The following is a 21,054-nucleotide window of genomic DNA, read 5'->3' on the forward strand; positions in this document are numbered from 1 at the left end:
ATAATTGTGCGATGTCACTAAGCGGTACACTTCTGTGTAACGGAATTAGTTTGCATGGAGCCTGTGAAGGGAACTCAAATAACCTTTCATGTCACCAGCTAGGCACACCTGCTACAGAGATAGAACCATTCTTTCAAAGACTCTATAATGGGAGTTACATTCTCATTGTGGACCGCAGATGCTGTAGTCTTATGCCCGGGACTCCTTATCTCGTAACTATGACTGCGAAGGTCAAGTGCTGTGGACGCTTATTGTTCCCCAGCTCCTTTCCAGACAGGGAGGCAAGGGCATGGCCCAACTTGAAAATTACTTCTATTCGAATAGATACTTTAAGCAGAATGAAAACAGTGCTTCTTCAGACGCCGACAAGGCTCACGTCATCAAAAGAAACGTATGATCTCCTAGTCGCAAGGACGACTGCAGAGATACATTCATTGTTATCGACTAATTCCCCCATACATTTCGCAGAAATCCTGAATGAAATCTTAAATATTTCTGATACCAGTGGAGTCTCAAAAGTATTTAAGACAGTATTTTCGATGGCATTAACACCATTCAAAGCCATACTGGGTATTTTTCCAGATTTCGTCCATTCGATTTTTGGCGGACTTCCCCTCATTTTAGGACTAATTGCAGGAATCCTATTCTTAGTCCTTATATTTCGTTATGGCAAACCATGTCACAGACAAAACACCTGCGACAAGGGAAGAAACAATCCTAGCCATTGGATACCGGGACCGGATATCAATAATCCTGGGACTACCCTGGCTAAGAGACCTGAACATGACTTGGTTTCTTTCATTTCGACCAATGTGGCATCGATGTGTTTTACCTGTATTAAGGTGCCTGCTATCCGGAGAAGAATGCGTGTTAGACACCTGTCTGACGCTACAATCGGATGCGCCAATGGATGCAGAAACATTGTTGAGTCCAACAAAGGCTCATGCTTTGTGCTGCCCTCAACGGCTACCAATCCTGATGACGGCATTCGTGGAAGCTTCACCACTACGATTAAGGGGTAGTGAGGTTCAAAATGAAAGCAGCATCGATCAGGTACGACCTTCTGTCAGCAATCCAAATCAGAATGTCAATGGAGACAATCATGCGCACGAATGCATGGTTACACCTATTTCCGAGTTAGTGGAACTCTCCCAGGAAGCTGTTGACAACTTTTTCGAGAGTCTAAATGATATGATGTTCTCACCAGAGCAGAAATAGAGACTTTTGAGCAAGCTCGTACACGGCGTTCCCTGAATTTGGCCTTCAACTAGAAAAGCAAAATACCATGAAGATTTTTCCCTCCAGTTCACGGACAGCAATTTTTTCAGCAGCCCCAAAATATTTTTGCATATTTTTCGGGACACTATCTTCTGCTTAAAGTAAGAACTATTCTTAGAGAACTAAGATTTCTACTTTTAGATAGCTTATAGACATTAGCTGCCCGCTGGTATGTTCATAATTATTTTATTCTGTGATGGAATGGTCTCGAACTTTTTTCTGTATTAAGAGCCATTTCATGTGTAAATTCTCATATACCATTTAGCAATAATGTATACAAATGCGTGATTACTTTAGCATTATTTCACAGCTTGAGTGCATACAATACATGTAAATGCTTTTTTTTTCCGTATATTTGATAATTTCAAAATGCATTTATGTATTTTGGGGTCGTAAGGTATACACGATACTCTACTGTATGTTTTACTATGCATAGATTAGTAAATATGTCCATAGTTAGCGTGGAGTGGGTGTGATGTATTCCTATAGGTTCTGTATCGATCCCCCTATTCCTGACCCTATTCTGGTTAACAAACTAACAAGTTAACTAGCAGCCATCCCATGAGGCAGAAAACCCCCATGATGCAGGAACCGTTATCTGATAAAGCCACCCTACGGCACAGGAACGTGTTATCTGATTAGGTCATAACGCTTGCCATCTAATTAGACAAGCGATATTCCTCCAGCCCCTGATAAGGCATACGGAGTTCTCAAAACAAATCAAACCTATGACAACCTGGGAAAAACCCTGCGGCCATTGTTTTGATTTCACCGAGAACTTCAGCAAAAGAATGTGCTAACGACCTGGTCGTATGACATCCTTATTGACGTATCTATGTCCATCCTTACGTCAATCTCGGCACCTTAAAGGTATAAATATTACCGATATTGCCCTATGCAAACACACGCGGTGGTGACGAGATCGGAGCAGCCAGACTTGCCGAAGCCCAGAGCAGAGCAGACCCCGCTGGCGCAGCCCCGCCTTCTTGACGCGCTGAGAACGAGAAGCTGTCTATTCTCCTGCCGAGAAATCCAGCTCCGGCGCTTCCGGGTAGCCCTCGCAGGCAGCCTGGAATATCGAGACCAGAGACGAGAGATACCATCCCTCATCCATCCTAGATTCCAGGTACAGAACTGAATAACCCCTCACAGAGAATTCTTTAGTCAGTCACTTGGCAAAACAAACTTAACTTAAACGGTAACTTTCTATTCCCGCCCACGCATTAGACTTAGGTCAGGTACACGGGGTAGGCGTAGTTAGAAACACCAGTTGAGTACGATTAGTCAAATGTATATGTGTATGTAATATATCTTATTCATTTTAAACCTTCATATGGCTTAGAAACCATATCAATGTTTTTACAGTATTATTTTATACTTCTGCTTTTAATGTATGCACTTTACTTAACCATAAGTATTGCAATAATATCGATCCATTTCTCTTGTATGAGAAAAGAGACTGATCAATAAATAACATCTTTTATTGAACACGCCCGTCTCTTCCTTTTCTCTACAATCTGATGAGACTAAGAATGCACGTACTGACTGAGTAAAATAAATTGCCTTTTGTTCACACGACTCTCGAGATACACTCTTGATTAGGGGAGAGCAAAGTTGTCATGTTCTATGGTTGTCAGAAACTAAATCCCTTCTTGTCTATCCAGGGAGGTTCAACTCCTCCTTGCCTATTCGAGAAAGTTTCTAGTGAACTCTGAGCTAGCTGGCAAACCCAAAACTTTAAGTCTAATATCGACAGTAGTAGACCTAGTTAACGTCTGGTCTAGGCCTATACTATTGAAGGTATTATTCCAATGCGCAGAGCCTATTGGGATAATAGGAACTACACTACAGGCTCGGCCCACCACGGCGGCCGTGATGGTTCGGAGGGGGATGGCTTCAGGATAGCGGGTGGCATGGTCCACCAGGACTAGGATGAAGCGGTGTCCCTGCGAGGTGCGAGGGTCTAGGGGCCCTACGATGTCTATTCCTACTCGCTCGAAGGGGGTGGTCACCACAGGGAACGGCTGGAGCGGGGCTTTGACTTTCCCCCCGCTCTTCCCGCTGGCTTGACAGGTCGGGCAGGTTCGGCAGTGGTTATGCACATCGGTGCGCATTCTTGGCCAGTAGAAATGGGTCACCAGGCGGCTGTAGGTTTTGTCCTGCCCCAGGTGCCCGGCGAGGGGCACATCATGTGCTAAGTTCAGGAGGAAGTCTCTGAATCGGAGCGGTACGACCAGCACCCGGCCGGCCCCTAGCTCAGCAATCTTCTGCTCACTGTAGAGGAGGTCGTTGTCCCAATAGACCCAGTGGGACCCCGCGGGGTCTCCAGCGGCTTGAGTAGCAGCTTGCTGTCGAATCCCCTCGAGGGAGGGGCAGGTTTTCTGTTCCTGCCAGAACTGTTCGCGGGTGGGGCCACCTTCTTGGCGCCATTGAGCGAGTTCTGGGAGGTGGTTGAGCTCGGTGAGGTCTTCTTGGTCGGGCCCTTGGGGGCCGTGTTCGGGGTCGGCGTCCTCGGGGACGACGGGTGGTGGAGGTGCGGGCCACTCTGGTTCCTCGGTCGGAGCTCCCCCCGCGGGGGTGGAGGCTTGGGCGGACATGGAGCGGGTGGTCACACAGACCCACTCGGGAAGGCCTAGCATCCCCATGTGCTCTCTTCGTTCGACGCCAGCCCATGGGGAACTTTCCAGGTCGTTCCCAAGGAGGCAGTCCACGGGGGCATCGTCGCGGACAGTCCCTTTCAGCATGCCCGACACTCCTCCCCACTCGAAGGGGATGCGGGCCATCTGGCACAAAGTCTCTGAGTTATCTGCGGACCTGACCGGGCACAGGACGTTAGGAAGGATCTGTTCTGGGGTCACCAGATGGCAGCGGACCGCTGTCACGCTGGCTCCGGTGTCACGGAGGGCTTTGGTCCGGCGACCATTGATGGTGACCCACTGGCGGTATTTCTGGGTGTTGCCGGGGATCGGACCTCGAGGGATCAGGTCGTGGGTACCCAGGCATGCCAAGGTCATGGCGGCGGGCTCCCACTCGGCCTGTTCGTGGTCGTCGTCCTCTTCCTCACTTCTTTCTGCACCCAGGGCAGCCGCCGCGATCTGGCGGGCTGGGGGCCCGGTGGTGCCGGGTCGCTGGTTCATCGGGCAGAGGGGGTCATTCGCATAATGACCTTGTCGCTGGCACCTATGACACGTAACGTTTGGGCGGGGCCCCGGTCTGGCTGGGGGGCCCCCTCTCCGGCCCAGGGAGGGCGACGTGGAGGTAGGGGAGGACCCCTAGGGGACGTCTCGACCCCGGCTCTGGCCTACTCCGCCGCCTCGTGGTCGGTGGTTCCCCGGGGATCCCCGGCCGTAGTCTCCCATCGTGCTCCGGGGCACTCGGGTGCTCGCCCATCGATCCGCCTCGACAGCGAGTTTTCGTGGCTCCGTTAATTTGCTGTCGAGGAGGTGCTGCCGAAGTTCAACGAAACAGTTATTGGACAGATGTTCCCATAGAATGAGGTCGACCAACTGCTGGTAGGTGGTGACCTGGCAGCCCCGAGTCCACCCCTCGAAGGCTCTACTGTAATAGTTCACGTATTCCACCCACGTGGTACCGGGGATTTTTTTGCAGTCTCGGAATCGCTGCCGGTACATCTCGGGGGTGAGTCCGTAGCGAGTGAGGAGGGCGGTCTTCATGTGCTCGTACGAGGTCCTCTCGGTATCAGGGAGCTCCAGCAAGGCGTCTCTCCCTTCGTTGATAAACTTCCCCCACAGGCCGGCGCCCCAGTCCTTGAGGGGTACTCGATGGGCGGCCATGGCGACCTCGTAGGCTTTGAACCACTGTTGGATGTCGTCGTTCTTATAGTACTCTTTGACGACATCTTTGGGTATGTGCACCTTCGTGTCCACCGGCGGGGGTGAGGTCTTACTCCCGGCGAGGGCAGACTCGTTTGCCTTGGCTTTAAGTTCTATTTCTTTGAGGACGCGCTTGTGCTCGAGCATGAGTTTTTTTTCCTCGAGGGCTAGCTTCCTTTCTGCCAGTTGGATTTCTCCTTCTTGTCGGAGTCGAGCCAGATCCAACTCGTGGAGCCGGTTCCTCTCTCGTTCTCGGGCGTCTTCGGGGGAGAGGCCCGTGTTTGGGGTTGCGGGTCTCCCTCCCGCTGGGTTCACCTCTGCCTCCGGGCCTCCGTTCGGGCCCGGGTTATCTTCACTCGGAGGTGGCGCCTCGCCGGCGTCCACCCAGGCCTGTAGGGCCGATTTAAAGTCTTCTTTGGTGCTTAAGCCAGAGGTAGCGATGCCTAGGTCTTTGCAGAATTGCTTTAGCTCCTTGTGACTGTAGTCTTCCATTTTCTCTTTCTGGAATTCTGTGCTCATGGTCGCAGCGGGTTTCTCTTGGTAGCGAGTGAATCACTCTCTGTACGATCTGCGTGGGCTCGGATCCCACCGCTGCCACCAATGTTAGAAAGGCGACCCCGGGGGAGGCAGAAGATGTCTGACTGACCACCTCTAGGTCCACCTCTCCGTCGAGACGTAGCCGAGCGTTACCGAGAGGCCTCCTGGATGAGGGCCCTCTCCTAGGATCGTACAGTAGAGTAATCACAACACTACAAACGGATACCACACAGGAGGTCAAGTTCTCAAGCTTTTATAAGTAATAAGGGTTGCGGATTCTTGGCGGTATATACAGGCGGATCGAGGGATCCGTAAAGTCTCGAAAAGGGGGGCGAGGTAGTGGGACAGTCTAGCTTCTGGGTGGAGGAAGGGATACCCTGCGCACAGCTCTCAATCCTCGAGCTGGGGGGTTCCGAGAGGTTCGAGCCGCGGCCGTGCCAGCAGGCTCTCAGATGGTTCAGCAAGGTAGGCCGCGGCAGCGCCAGCAGGCTCTCAGATGGTTCAGCAAGGTAGGCAACCCCCTCCAAGCACTTCTTTATTTATTGGAAAAAGACCCTCTCGTAAGGCCTCTTGAAGAGGTGTCTCCGAGGCAGGGACAGTGTTGGCAGACCGGGCAATTCTTGTGCATTACTGCACGATTCTAACCGACAGCCTCTTCTCCATAGAAGCCTTTAATTCATTGACTGCTCTGTAAATTGAGGTGTTGATGGCCTCATAGAAGTCATTGTCCCATTGTAGGTAGGCCAGGGAGTCCTCCTCCTAGTATGTGTCTTGGGACTTCATGTCCTAGAACTGATTTACTTTACTGTGTGAGGATGGGACGGACCAAGGATAAGGCCTGAGGCCTATATAGGGTGGTAGGCCCAACGGCGAAGTGCTAATTTCATTTGGCTAAAGTGGAATTGCTTCGAATTGTAGTGTCTCCTCAAAGCGTTCAAATCGATCAAAACAATGCTCAAATGGGCCCAAATAGGCGAGCTCCCCGTTGCTCCTGAACATTATTTGTTTCTTGAGCTTTGCAACATTTTATAGACTATGGACCTCATTTATGAGATTTTGCCATAGGGCAGCGCAGCAGGCCTTCCTGTTGCACTACCCAACGGCAAAAGAAAAGGGCAGGAATACACAGTATATATCAGATACAGCGCATTCCTGTCCTTTTCCTCTGCGCCGGCGCACAATGGGCTGCCATGCATCAATTTAGGCACCTTGGCACCATGGTGCAAGGGTGTCTGCGTTGCGGGGATGATTATTTTTGTACAGGAAGGGAAACGTTCCCTTACAAAACTAATCGCAAGAGGCTTTTTCCTCTTTCTATGTGCGAAAAACGAGGGGGAAAAAATATATCTTCTTCTCATTGTGCCTCCCTTCCGACTGCCCACGGGAGGCGTACGTTTTTGGCGCTGCCTCAGATTTACGATTTCTCGTAAATCTGGGGCAGTGTCAAAAAGCCATGGATGTTGCTGGGAACGCCCCCAGCAACACCTATTGCATGACCCTTTAACGCAGAAAACTGCGTTAAAGGGTCCAATATTTATCAGGCAGCAATAAGCCAAAAAAAGTGGCTTAGTGCTGTCGGCGGCACTAGGGGTGATGTTCCGGCGGCACTAGGTGTCTCAAAAATGAGGCCCTATATGTATAAAAATATATTAATTTTTTAACAACTATAACTCCTCTAATCCTGCTTCAAAGAAAGAGAGTTAGTTTTTTTGGGGGGGCCTTTTGAAGCTGATCATACATTTCAGCTGTAAAAGGACTAGATTACTTTCCCACTAATTCTCAGAGACACCAAAATAATTTAAACAATTATTCCAAGCAGACACTGCTCACCTTGCGCCATATGATATTGGATTTCCACAGCACTATGAAATGAGATCATTGAATGCAGGATTTTTTATTTTTATTTCCATAGAGCATCAGAAATGAACTCTACAATGACAACAAAAGAGCTCTTGCCGGTGAAAGATGTTTTCAGGAATTCTGATATTATCCAGATGGGGCCAGACATCAATTGGATGTGCTTAGTGTCAATCAGAATTTGAATTTCCTGAAATCCGCACAATTCTTATAAAAAAGGAGCCTATAAGACCACTCTTCTTTGCGAAAAACGATTTTTCATTTTGTACAGACCAGTAAAGCCTACAGGCGCCAGTAACGCCAGTTTGAATATGTTTTGGGTCCCATATCTCATTTGGAATACGTATAATCTACTTGATTTTTCTATGCATGGTTTACTCATGTGTTGTGGTGATTATAGATTGTGTATACGGTGCCCATATGATAAGGGGAAGTTATAATGTATGTCGCTCACCGTGCCTCGTGTAAATCACTGATGGTGCCAGCATTGATTGCACAATTAAGAAGTTACGCGTACATGAGGTCACATTTGCTCCCCTGCATCGTAGGAGCATGTTGTATGTAGCATGAGGGTTTTGGATGTAGGTACCCAGATAGGAGTAGGATATTCATGGTCTTTGTGTTATTTCATCCTAGTTTGAAGATAGGATACCTCAACATCATGGTGGTAAGTTACACAGTCATTGGTTAAATGACCATGCGAGCTTTCATGGTGTTTCAGTAGTAGATAGTGCTGGTAACCGATCCCTTACACTTTGGATGTGTCAGGTGTGGGAGTAGGACAACAGCGTCCTGCGGTGACCCTTAAAATGAGTGAGGTCAAAATAAAGACAACAAAAAAAAATGGTTGAGAGCTACCTCTGATATGGGGGACTTACTATGTTGTACAGGCTATCCTGTTGAGCCAAAACTTTATACAGGGCCACTGGGGATTGTACAGTGTGTTGTTATAATTGCTTTTATATATTGTTAAGATTTCTTTGTAATATGTGAGCACTGCATTGTCTGCACCTTTAATTCACTTCGTCACATTTGAATCTGTGTTTATCGTCTCATGAACATATATATAACAGAAAAATGTGGTTGTACGTTCAGCACTTGCATCTAATATTTTTTCAAATTTTCAGACCAGTGTAGTAATATTGAGTAATTAACAAATTAAGTATAGAGTGAAGAAGAAAAAGTAAAATTCAGAGCCCACAGCACGATTGGTGGATTGGTAGACTTTAAATAACTCCCACGTGACACTTGTTTTATATATTGATTGAGTGGCAGGCCTTCTTGTGATTTATGGATGCCTCATTTATAGTAGTAAAAGGAATGCTTTCTGAACCTCAATTCATAAGCTTTTATTCGATTTGAAAGTACAAATCATACAAGCAAACATTAAAATACAATACCTTATATGACTCAAAATGTACACATGAATAGTACATAGAAAAAAAGGGGATAAAAAAAAAAACATGTGCAACAGTTAGTAGGCAACAGATAATAGTTAAATAATATGGGCAATATAAAAGTTATACAAAAGAATCATATGTGTACAGACAGGAAATCGAATATATTTATCACTCCAAATGGTGTTTCCTGGCAGCTGTACATTTAAAACAGGACAAAAGTCCGGGCGGCTCGAATGGGCATAAGAGGAAAAATTTAGTGTGTGAAAAAGGACCATACAATACATACTGTAGATTTATAACATAAATGATAATTCAACATTTACACAACTTTTATGTACAGACAGGAATGTATAAAGTAATAGCAGCACTATACATTTCCTGGCAGCTGTACGTCTCAAAAGGGCATAAAACTAGCAAAATACAAAGTTAAAAATATTTTATATACAGGTCGTTCAGTACAGACAGGTATGTATAAGGGTGTTACAACACTATACTTTTCCTGGCAGCTGTACATTTCAAAATAAAAGTGGCCACAAAAAAGCAAATATCCACATTCTCCAAAGAGGATAATAATATCAATGCGGTCTTTGCGGATCGGATGTTGTATTTTATAAAAATGGGCTTAAGGTATTTTACCCTTAAGAATTGGTAAAATTTACAGAAAAGTAAAAAGTGGCAACAGCTCTGGCGTGAAGTATTGTCACACGGGCAGGGGGTCTCGGATCTGACTTTCTGGTTTGGGAACGCAACAAGGTGGTGTACGATACCCAATCTGACTCGGGTTAATACGAATTGATGAGATGAACGAGTCACATTCACAAGGTAGGGTTGAAGCCCCGGAATTAAATTCAGTTCCTTATAGAACTTCACGGTGGCTGACTTACCGTACACTTTGTCACGCTCAGCCTTTTTAAAATTTAAAAACGTTTGCTTGATTTCTTTTTTGGAGTAGGCGACTGCCAATTCTGGATCAAGGAAGACATCAATATCAAATAAAAGGTTGTACCAGAACTGAATGTATCTCAGCCATTGTATGCGTAACGAGTGGTCCAAACCTATACAATCAAGAATAATCTCTTGAGTAAATCGAGTCTCTGGCTTAGCCCAAATAGAACGCCACAATAAAAGTGGCCGGACTGCTGCTAAGTCAGATATAAACTCGATCCCTACCTCATCATGGGTTAGTTGTACAGAGGCAGAAGAAGGAACACATAACAATCTCTTTAAAAACTTATTTTCATCAGTTTGGAGCAAAGGGCCTACACTATGGCCCCATACACCCGCCCCATACAGTGCAGAAGAAACGCAACGGATGTTGTATATATTGATCATATCTGGGATGCTTCTCGATCCAAGTTTAGTGGCAAATCGAAATATACTGCTAGTGGACCGCAGCATTTTCAAACTGATGTTATCAAATTCAGTAGTCCAAGACCCATTGTTGGTGTAGGTGATTCCCAAATAACAGAAAGATTTAACGTGTGTCTTTTTATCACTGTCCAAGAAAAAACTATGCTTCATCTTATTTGCAGCCTGCCCGCATGACATAACATAAGTCTTTGATTTATTCACACAGAGCCTTCTGTTTTGAATAAACAACATGAAACTATCGATTAGACGCTGAAGGCCAATCTGGGTACGGGATAAAAGAACGGCGTCGTCCGCATATAGTAAAAGTGGGACGGGATTACCTCCAATCGAAGGGGCATCCGCGGAAATATCAACCAGGGTACGATCAACACCATTAATAAAAAGGGAAAATAAAAGAGGGGCCAAAACGCATCCCTGGCGAATTCCCCTTGAAACTTTGAGGAATGGGGTACATTCGCCTAGGGTGCCATAACGGACCTTACAAGAGAGTTTTTCGTAAAGCCTGGCTAAAAAGTGGACAAAATCCTTCGGTGCCCCTGACTCTAGCAAAACCTCCCAGAGAATAGCATGATTAACTTAATCGAACGTGCTGCTCAAATCAGCAAAACATAAAAAAAGGTTGCCCTTTTTGGCTACAGTATATTTGTTGATAATAAGGTCCAAATTTACACATTGTTCCAAAGTGCCCATACCTTTCCGGAAGCCATATTGCACTTTAGTTAAAATATTCGAATCAGTTGCCCAGGTTTCTAACCTTTTAAGCAGAATCCTGCTCATAACCTTCACTGAGGCATCCAGCAAAGAAATCGGTTGATAGTTGGAGGCCTCAGATTTGCTACCTTTCTTGAATAGGGGAATTATAACTGATTGACCCCAAGAAGGAGGAAAATTGCCTTCTGCCGCACAATTAAAAATCCTCACCAGGATGGGGACCCACAAATTCGGTTCAGCTTTAAGTAAATCAATGGGAACCCCATCCGGGCCTGGAGCATTTCCCCCTTTACTATTGGAAAGTCCTTCATAACCTTCCTCCAGTGTTACTCCCATGGGTAGAGGTATCCAGGGTGAAACCTCAATAGTTGAAACAACTAAGGGTGTCCCTTCCGGGTTAAAGATGTTAGAAAAATGGATGATCCAGTCATTACATGCGACATAGGAAGTTAATTCCGGGATGCCATCTTTGTTGAGAAAAGGGCTGTTAATTGTATCCCAATATAATTTGCAGTTTTTGGTCTCAACTGCTTCCTTTAACTTATCCCATGCTTCACTTTGTAAGATCTTTTTTCTGTTGGTAATTACCATTTTATAGTTGGCCCTAAGATGTTTTATTCCGTCACTGTCTCGTGGTTTGGTACCAAGGGCCCGATGTAGGTCGGTCGGTAACGGCCGAAAATCGGTATTTTCGGCCGTTACCGATCGGAATAGAGACAACGGGATGTAGGAGGCCGAAATCCGGCGAAATCGGCGATTTTACCGATTCGGAAAGTCACCGAGTCGGTAGGATTCCGAATCGGAAAAAAGTAGGAATCGGAAAAAATCTCCGATTCGGTAGAATACCTAATCGGAGATTTTTCCGATTCCTACTTTTTTTCGAATCGGAATCCTACCGACTCGGTGACTTTCCGAATCGGTAAAATCGCCGATTTGGTATTAATTCCGATTCGGTGAAAATCCGATTTGATGCGAAAAGCTTAAGATTGAGATGTAGGTAAGCACTGAAATACCGATTTTGCTTCAAATTCGGTATTTCAGAGTCGGAAATTACCATGGATTGGAATCAGGTGGTAACCAGGTGCAACCTATAAAAAAGGACCCAAAATGCAGTTCTACTTGCAACATGGCAGCTTTCTATGTCATAGCAAGACGGCTACGGCTACAGCAGGAAGGAGAGAGGGAATGGCTGAGACAGGAGCAGGTCTACAGGCAGAGGGTGACCCTGTGCATGCTGACAGATCCAGAGATCCTACAGAGGTACAGGCTGGAGGCAGACACCATCAGAGACCTCATCAGGGACCTCCAACCCCTGTTGCAGCACCCCACCCCAAGGGCACACGCAATCCCTGTGCAGGTGCAGGTGCTATGCTGCCTACACCTGCTGGCGTCTGGCAGCTATTAAAGTGTAGTTGCTGTGGCAGGAGGGGTGACCCAGAGCAGCCTGTCAAGGTTCTTCCACAAGTTCCTTGATGCCATGATCCAGAGGATGGACCACTACATTTCCTTCCCTTCCACCCATGCAGAACTGGCACAGACAAAAGCTGAATTCTATCAGATGGCAAGATTCCCCCACATCATTGGCTGCATAGATGGCACACACATACCGATTTGCCCCCCTGCTGACACGGAATACGTATACCGCAATCGGAAGTCACGGCACACCATAAATGTGCAAGTGATATGCAATGCCAAGTGTGTGATCACTGACCTGGTTGCAAAGTTTCCGGGGAGTAGCCACGACTCCTATATCTTCCAGAGTAGCGGTATTTATGCACGGCTGATGGCAGGGGAATTTGGCGAAGGATACCTCCTAGGTAAGACACAGTGTCAGACCCCCATAACCAAAATTGCAGTGTGAAGTACATGTATGCATGTGAGTAATGTTACCCCTTCTCCTTCTAGGCGACAGTGCATATGCCCTACGCTCGTTCATTCTCACCCCTTACCTCAACCCCTCAACACCCAGCCAAAGGAGGTACAACCGTGCCCACAAAAGCACGAGGAACTTAGTGGAAAGGACCTTTGGCATCTGGAAGAGCAGGTTCAGATGTCTGCACAAGAGCGGAGGTGCAAGGCAATATACCCCCATCACCTGCTGCAAGATTATTGCTGTCTGTGCAATGTTGCACAACCTTGCAGTCAGGAAAGGCACTGAGGTAGAGTTATCCGACTACGAGGACCCTGACGATGACAATGCTGTGCCACTACCACTACCTGCTGGAGTCTCTGCACCAACTGACGGCAGATACAGGCGTCAGGAGATCACAGACAACTATTTCTGAGTGAGTACAGATGCACAAACAGGTCAATGTATGTTTTCAGAAATTAAATTTAATAATGTTGCATCAACGTTACTGCACTGATGTGCAACAAAAGAAAAGTGAAACAAGAAGGGGTAGGAATGTCCAATGTCCGGGTTGCCTCACCCGCAGTGGCAGTCTTATTTTTTGCTGCGCTTAGCAGGCCCACTAGGATGAGCCTCACCCCCTTCTGAATGCCCTGCAGCCTCAGCTGAGCGCCTGCTGCTCCGGCACGGCTCTGACGCAGCGCTGGCCGGGCTGCTGCGGCTGCTGCTGTCCCCAGCCTCGCCCAGGACGGGATTCACTACGGTGTTGGAGATGAGTAGTGTCTCCATGGCGGTTGTAATACGGCCCATGCCCCTAGTGACCTCGGACATGTTCTGTGTGAGGCTGGCCTCCATGTTTGCCCCACGTTGGCATAGCTGGGCAGTCGCAGCAGCAAGGCGGTTGAGTGACCTGTTCTGCACTCGTGCATCCCTGCGACGACTCACCTCATGGTCATCCAACCTGTTGCAGAGCTGGGTGATGGCAGTGGTCATTCGGCCAATTGATGTCGCTATTTCCTTGTTGCTGTCAACGAAGGTCTTGAAGCCCTGTGTCATTTCACCCATCTGCAGGTTGTGCAGGCGCAACTGGCGATGGCAGGCCAGGATGGATTTCGCCTGCATCCTCTGTATCGTGACCATGCTGGTCTCCAGCCCTGCGAAGACGCTGCCTCCCGGTGCTGGTATTGGGCTGCTGGTTGCACGTGGCCTACGTGGATTCCTGCTGCCCTGCTGTGTGTGCTCTGGTGACGCTGGTGTCACGGGGTCTTGTGCAGGAGCCTGAGCCGCTGCCCCCTCCATGATGACTAATGGAGCTACAATTCTCCTCCGGGCCGAGGAAGTGGCAGGTGCAGGGTGGCTCTGTGGTGGTGTGTTCTCTGGGGAGAATAGCAATGAGGGCGACTGAGACTGAGACAGTCGGGGGGAGTGTGGAGTTGTGAGGGAATGTCCAGTGTCCTCCTCATTTGCCAGGGCACAGCTGTTGTCCTCCTCCTCCTGTGCTGCTGCACTGGTGCTTGCCACCGCCGCACTGGCTGTTGGTGCTGGAGCTGGTGCTGGAGCTGATGCTGCTCCCCCGCCTGATGGTGCCCCTAGGTATATAGAAGCATTTGTCAAGTGGGTGCTAATGTGTTCCAGTCACTACTATTAAAGCATTGCACATCTCATTACAAACACGTTGATGCTGTATTACTGTTATTTATCTAATGCTTGTGCTGTGGCATTTTTGGTAACTTTTGCAGAGTACATTTAGGAAGATGCATTGCTCATGTCTGTTGCTAGCAGTACTGGCCTGGGGTTTGGCTGTGCATTGGGTCTGTAGGGGAGGTGTCTGGTATGGTGTGTCAAGTTGCGCATGCTTCTTACCTGTAGCTGTAGCTCGGAATGAGCTATCCAGGTCCCCAATTCCCACGACACTGGCCCTCTCGATGGTGGTCGCCACTAGTTCCTCCAGCTGAGTGAGGGGTGGCGCACGGTTTGCTCCTCCTCCAGTGAGTCCAGCCTGCTTGTGCAGGTCGGCCAGTTTGCGCTTGGTCACGCCACGGATGTCATAAAACCTCTTCTTGAGGTCGTCTAGGCTCCTGTGGGTGACACCAACTGCATTCACTTTCTCCCCGATGTCGATCCACAGCCTCCTCTTGGTGCTCTCCAGAACAGTGAGGGACAGCCTTCCATATAGCTGGGTGTGCACCCTCACCACCTCCTCCACCAAAGTTTGCAGCTCCATGGTGCTGAATTTTGGATTGCGCTTACGCGCTGCCTTCTGGCTCTCTGTGCTGGTATCCATGTCTCACAGGGATCCTGCTCACAATGCTGTGTTTGCTCAGCTCAGGCAGCTTTCCAGAAAGTTCTGATGAGTTGCACCTGCCTGGGTTGCCACTCCCTGTGGGGGAGGGTGCTTACAGCTCATTGGCTGATGTCTTCAGTGTCACTCAACCTGCTCGGCAAAACGGCATTTTCCGAATCGGTATTTACCGATTCTGTATTTTCCAAATATGTTCGGTAAATACCGATTCGGAATGTATAATGCCTTCCTATTGGCCTTTCGGCCCATGGGGCGTATTTATATTTCCGATTCGGCGTTTACCGAATCGGTTGGTTCCGCATTTTTTTATTACCGATTCGGACGTGTCCGACCCGGCCTATACCGAATCGGTACTTGGCGATTCGGTACGTACCGACTCTCGATACCGAATGCTACCGATTCGGTATTTTTCCGATGTTTTTTTCCTACATATCATTTTCCGATTTTGAAATACCGATTCGGTACGGATCGGTATTTTAAAATCGGTAAATGCGTTTTACCTACATCGGGCCCCAAATGCCTTCTTCAATTCCCGAAGGGCAAGTTTACAAGGTTTGTCAAACCATCCCTGCTTCATACCTCTGTTAGATGAGGGAGCCTTAGTAAAGATACCTTCGATAATAGTGTTGATAGTGATGAAGTGTGACAATAGGGAATCAGGGTTAATTACATTTTTTAAACAATAGCTAATTTGGGTTTTACAGCTAGATATAACCTCCTTTTGTTTGGCCATGGAGTTGGTTCCAGACCATCTGATCCTTAGACCATTTGGTCTAATAGGTACTAAATCAGTGGAGCACTTTTCTCCTATCACTGGTGAAGTACCGTGACCCAGGAGGGTAATACAAATGCTATTGTGGTCACTGAGGCTTTCCTCTTTGATATACAGGTTGGAAAAGTCCCCTGTACTAGACAGCAAAATGTGATCAATAAATGTTCCAGCATCCCTTCCTGTAAAGGTGGGACACGTATCTGTCTGGATGTTTTTGTTACAGTTTAACAGGTGTATGTCTAGTTTGGTTAACATTTTATTAAGTATAGATCCATAGTGACAGTGTGGGAAGTGGAGGAAATCCTCCCTCTCTCCCACTCCCCCCCATTGGTTAGACATTACTGTTCCAAGGCCACAGGGATTCCCTTTGGACAGGTGGCATGGCTGTAGGTTAAAATCCCCTGCCCATATAACATCTGCCTTTCTGTTCGAAAAGCCCATAACCCTTACAATTTCCTTTTCAAGGGGGAATAAAATATTCCCTCTGGAGGCATCGAAGATGTTGTTGTAAAAATTTACTATAACCAGATCGATTCCCTTACTGCAATCAACCCTCACTACCTGGCTGTGGGTTCCCACAGTCGAACTGCTTCCGACTACACAGTTACACAACTTGTTGGACAGAAGCAACAGAAGACCCCCTTAGCCCTACCTGAACTAGATTTAGTGGCTTTGAGGCAATAGGATGAGTAACCTTCAATATTGATTTGTTCCTGGCACCAGGTTTCCTGGAGGAGGATTATATCAAAACCTTCCCCAATAAACCTGGACCAAAAGGGTGAGTCTAATTTCCCTGCAATACCGGCTATGTTCCAAGAGATAAGGGTAAGACCGGCAGACTTGATAGTATCATAAACGGTCATCACCAGCTGGGGAACACAAGGTATGGTTGGACTAACTTCCGGGGTGCTCACAACTAAGCCCAGTCTAGAGGCATCAGAGGACGCACTCACTTCAGGGCTAATACAAGGGGCACCTATGCAAGAATGGGTGGTTTGGTTATTACTAGTAATAGTATAGGGTGGGAAAGGTTCTGTGGGGCTTCCTTCATTTACCGTATCATATCGTCGGCCCGCCCGATCAACGGCGGGTACACAGTCCGAGATACGGGATGCTGTAATTCTATCGTTAACAGATAGCTTGCAAACATAGGGGGACCCAGGCTGCTTGATGGCTGGCTGACTAGAGGGTGATAGGGCACTACGTCAGTCGACCATCTCCAGACAGTCGAATCTGTTGCTGGTGTGAATACCTAGCCATCCGTTCCCCATAGGATAGCCTTTATTGGGGTACAAGGGACGGGGTAGCCCATCCCTATTCCTGCTCTTTTGTGTCATCCAGGGGCCTCCATAATTCCAGGCTTGTTCTTGAGGAATAACCCAGTTGGGGGCTAAAATTGGAACATGAAAATTAAATACAGGTGGATAGAAAAAGGAGAGCCGCTGAGTGTCGATTCCCCCTTTCTTCTCCAACTCTGGCCATGAACAAATATGATTCACCGAGGATGCGTCTTCGCAGGTAACAATGACGCAATCCCCCTGAATACTCTTAGGACTCGCCCCCACCCATGATACCCTACGGACTGAAGATATTCTACAGGTATTAGTAGGCTGTAGTGGCCTGTTGATACTAAGCCATTGGATAATTTTATTCAAGAGGGACCAGGAAGGTTCATCAGTACCTGCTGGAAGTTCCGGGACTCCCGTTAAAATTACCGTAAATGGGGAGACCTCCGGTGGAAGGTGAACTGGGCGTTTAGGCCTAGGCCCCCTCTTAGTATCTATATGATGTAATTTTTGGGTAACCGAGGGTTTGTCATGAGGTGGCTGCAGAGACCCCTTGGCCGCGATGGCGCTGGCGGCTGGGGGTATAACTGCAGGAGAGAGTTGTGTAGAGATTTGATGACTAGATATGTGTACCTGAGGTGTGGGTTGAGATGAGGGTTTAGCATTGGGTTTGGAAGTTGCACAATTATTTGGAGCAGGTAATGAGGTGGTTAAAGGCTCTTTAGTTTTTGCCTGTACTTTAGGTGTAACAGGCGGTCTGGGTGGATTAAGCGGTGTAGACCCAGAATTAATTGCTACTGGTACCCCTCCGGTTGTGGTAGTTCCCACCCTAGTCTGGTTGGGTATTTTGGTGAGGAGTATGGTAAGTTGCTTTTCTATTGCCATAATACTCCTCTCCAAAGGTTGAAGGTGAAATTTTAGTAAGTCCCTAAAACTAGCAAGGAGTTGTGAAGTATCACTGTCAGACGGGCTTGGGCCGCCCTCTTGAACATTGTCCAAAGTGGGGCATTGTAGACTAGATGAATGTGAGGTAACAGAGTTTTTACTGGAAAGGGGATTGTTGACTAATGAGACAATAGGCCCTTTCTTATTATTGGTAGTATGTTGGATTATATTGGTATTCCCCTTATTGTGCGCTTCAGGCTGTTTTGGGACGGCACCTTCTCTGGCCCCCCTAAGCTTATTGACTTGTGCTAGATCCTGAGCCGGGTCTTCGGATAAAATATGCTCAAGGTCTGGGGTTATCTCAAGGTTCTCAGTCGAATCCAATTCCAGTGACAGATTAGTGGCTGATAAATCTACAGCACTAGGGATGGAGTGAACTTGTGCTGTGGTGCCAGACTGTATTAGAATTGGGATAGGGGTAGCTGATGGCAGTGGGGTTAAGGCTGTTGCTATATGGCCCATAGAAGATCTCCGGGCAGTCGCAAGGTCCTGGGACACCCTACGTTCCAAAACAGCAATATTTTGATTAATGGCCTCAGTTGTTTTAGAAATGAATAAATCAATAGGTCCTGTAAACGAAGCAGCTTTAAGGGCTGTTTTGCTTCTTAAACCCCTAGTCATAGTTATAACAGTTTAAGGTCTGACAGTTAAATGTTCAAAATGTCCAAAGTCAATGGGCAAAGTTAATACCTTTAGGGTAGGGTCCGGATGGAATGAAGCAAGGGGGGTGGCCCAGCCCAACCTGGAACGGGCTGAAACGGGCCCGCCCTTGGCCCGGGCTTCGCCCGGCGTCCCGCGAGACGGGGGTGACAGCAAATTTATGCGCCTCCTGGCGCTCGATTGACGCGGAATGCGTCGCCGGGAATGCTGGGTGGTGTAGTTTTTGTCTTGCCCCAGCACCGCGCTCCGCTCGGCGGCCAGACCCAAAGGTAGAGCAGGGGTCAGGCGGCGGGAGGGCGAGGGCACAGCTTCCTGAGGTCTTTGTTCTCCTCTGGGCAATAACAGAGTTTTTAGCAGCAATTCGCTTTCAGGCAGATCCCCCTGAACCTATCCTTGAAGAAAAGAATTATGACTCTCTCATGGTCTGTTGACTCAGATAGGTCAGTGGAAAACCTCATGGGCTCCTTTTGGACAGTAGAAGTAATGCAACAATGGGTAGTGAAAGGCCCACTCAAAGCATTATGGTATAGTCTTCATTTTTCACTGGGAAGCTTATTCATCTTTGTTGTCAATATCATTCCGAAATGTTCTGATGGTTTACTTGATCACCACAAATGACAGGCTGAAACCATAATTTCCTCTGGGTGGTCTTCCTGACAATGTGGTGCTCTGCACACGCATCTGTGAGGTCCATGCCTGAGTATGGTTGACAGACACAAGTCTCAGTATCCTTTAGTACCATAGATATATTGGAGAAGGGACAGATAAGCAAAGTGGGTAAATACCTGGCCAGGGTCCCTTCAGGAGAGAAGGCAATGCATGGTTCTTGATTCAGACAGTGATCAGAGGCTTGAGAGGGCTGAAGAACTGGAATTAATTAGCACTTTACTGTCACACTGACCTGTAGGAGGGATCTCTAGTAGACCCTCTCATCTTGACTTCTGTGCCACAGGCCTCCAGGGAAAAGGTGGTATAAAAGGGTTTGTGGTTGGAGAAGAACTGAGAGGATCAAATAATTTAGACACTGATAGAGAAAGACAAATATTCAAAACAAGAAACAAATAAAAAATCATGGAGAGGAAAAGGATTGGGAGCAATAGAGGACGTAGCAATGGAAAGGAAGGGAGCAGAAAAGAAAATGAGATAAAGGAGAAAAGGGAAATATCTATAATGGACGTGTGGAAAGATTTAAATTACATTATTCTGCTTTATGTTTGCACGTTCCTAGACTCTAGAAGATAGTACTAGGTGTTTAACCTTGAGAATGCAGATTTTAAAAAAGAGGATGGTTTTAAGGCAATTTTAAACCTAAAGAGAAGGAAAGGAACAGAGGGGAGGACAGAACAAATGTGGGTCCCACCAATGTTAAGTATTAGTTCAAATGGAACAGCCTTCACCGAGTTCCTGTACTGTAGAATAATGTTGCTGTTTATGTTGCTTAAATAATTACAGTCTTTACCAAATAATGTTGCTGAGGAATAATAAATGTTTCACCAACTTTCGGAAATGTCTGTTGTTTCTCTAGGAAAGTATAATGTGACATCTGCTATTTTCTTAGGGATGATGAGCTGTGCCAGACCTTTTTGAAACAGAACTGCTGGAAATTATTCAAAAGAGATCTGGTGAACACGTTGCTGGATCGCCAAGTGATAAAACCAAAGAGGGACTTGAAAACTGGGGACCATTCCTTTATACAGTTCTCTATCGATCTCAATCAGGATGGTATGCTCAACCTGGTCTCTGTGGTCCAAGCACATCAGGAAAGCGAACTCCATCAGGAGCCCATGTTTATCCCTATTGATAGAAAAGGGAAAATCAGTGCAGACGGGCTGCCAGGAATCGAGATGCGTCTAATCCATGGCATCAACATCCCCCGAAACAGACTGGACAAATTCTTACAGTAAGAAAGAAGTACCAATTACCCATCCCGAATTGCCCTTCTTTGTCACTTGTCAAGGCATATCATCTAACCATTGCAGATAATAAAATACAATATTCTCAAATGAATATTCTAGTGGTCTTTGTTTTATTCCTTTAATGAATTAAGTTGTTGGAAAACAAAATGTAAGTACCACATGCACTATGAGAAATATCTCATTGGAGGGGCGTGGCTTGGCGCCCGCGGTGAATGGCGACGTATGAGTGAGGCGCTCCTGTGGGTCCGAAGGTTACCGAATTAAGAGGCATTGTTGTGCGGAACCGGGAACTCCTCAGGACATCGGATGTCTCACGGAATGCAGTGAGCTCTTCAGC

The 21,054-nt window shown here is 47.1% G+C and overlaps 1 protein-coding gene across 1 annotated transcript in view; it reads left to right on the plus strand.

The window, feature by feature from the left end:
- Nucleotides 1-20,707, plus strand: part of LOC144824569 (cyclic nucleotide-binding domain-containing protein 2-like) — a 202,003-nt gene extending 181,296 nt beyond the window's left edge. Inside the window, exon 4 of the mRNA XM_078683626.1 lies at nucleotides 20,360-20,707. Coding sequence (XP_078539752.1) covers nucleotides 20,360-20,705 — 346 coding nt within the window. The 3' untranslated portion in view covers nucleotides 20,706-20,707. The remainder of the gene's footprint in view (nucleotides 1-20,359) is intronic.
- Nucleotides 20,708-21,054: the final 347 nt, after the last annotated feature.

This window comes from Lissotriton helveticus, chromosome 3_1, assembly GCF_964261635.1.
Source record: "Lissotriton helveticus chromosome 3_1, aLisHel1.1, whole genome shotgun sequence".
In the NCBI taxonomy this organism is placed as follows: Eukaryota; Metazoa; Chordata; class Amphibia; order Caudata; family Salamandridae; genus Lissotriton; species Lissotriton helveticus.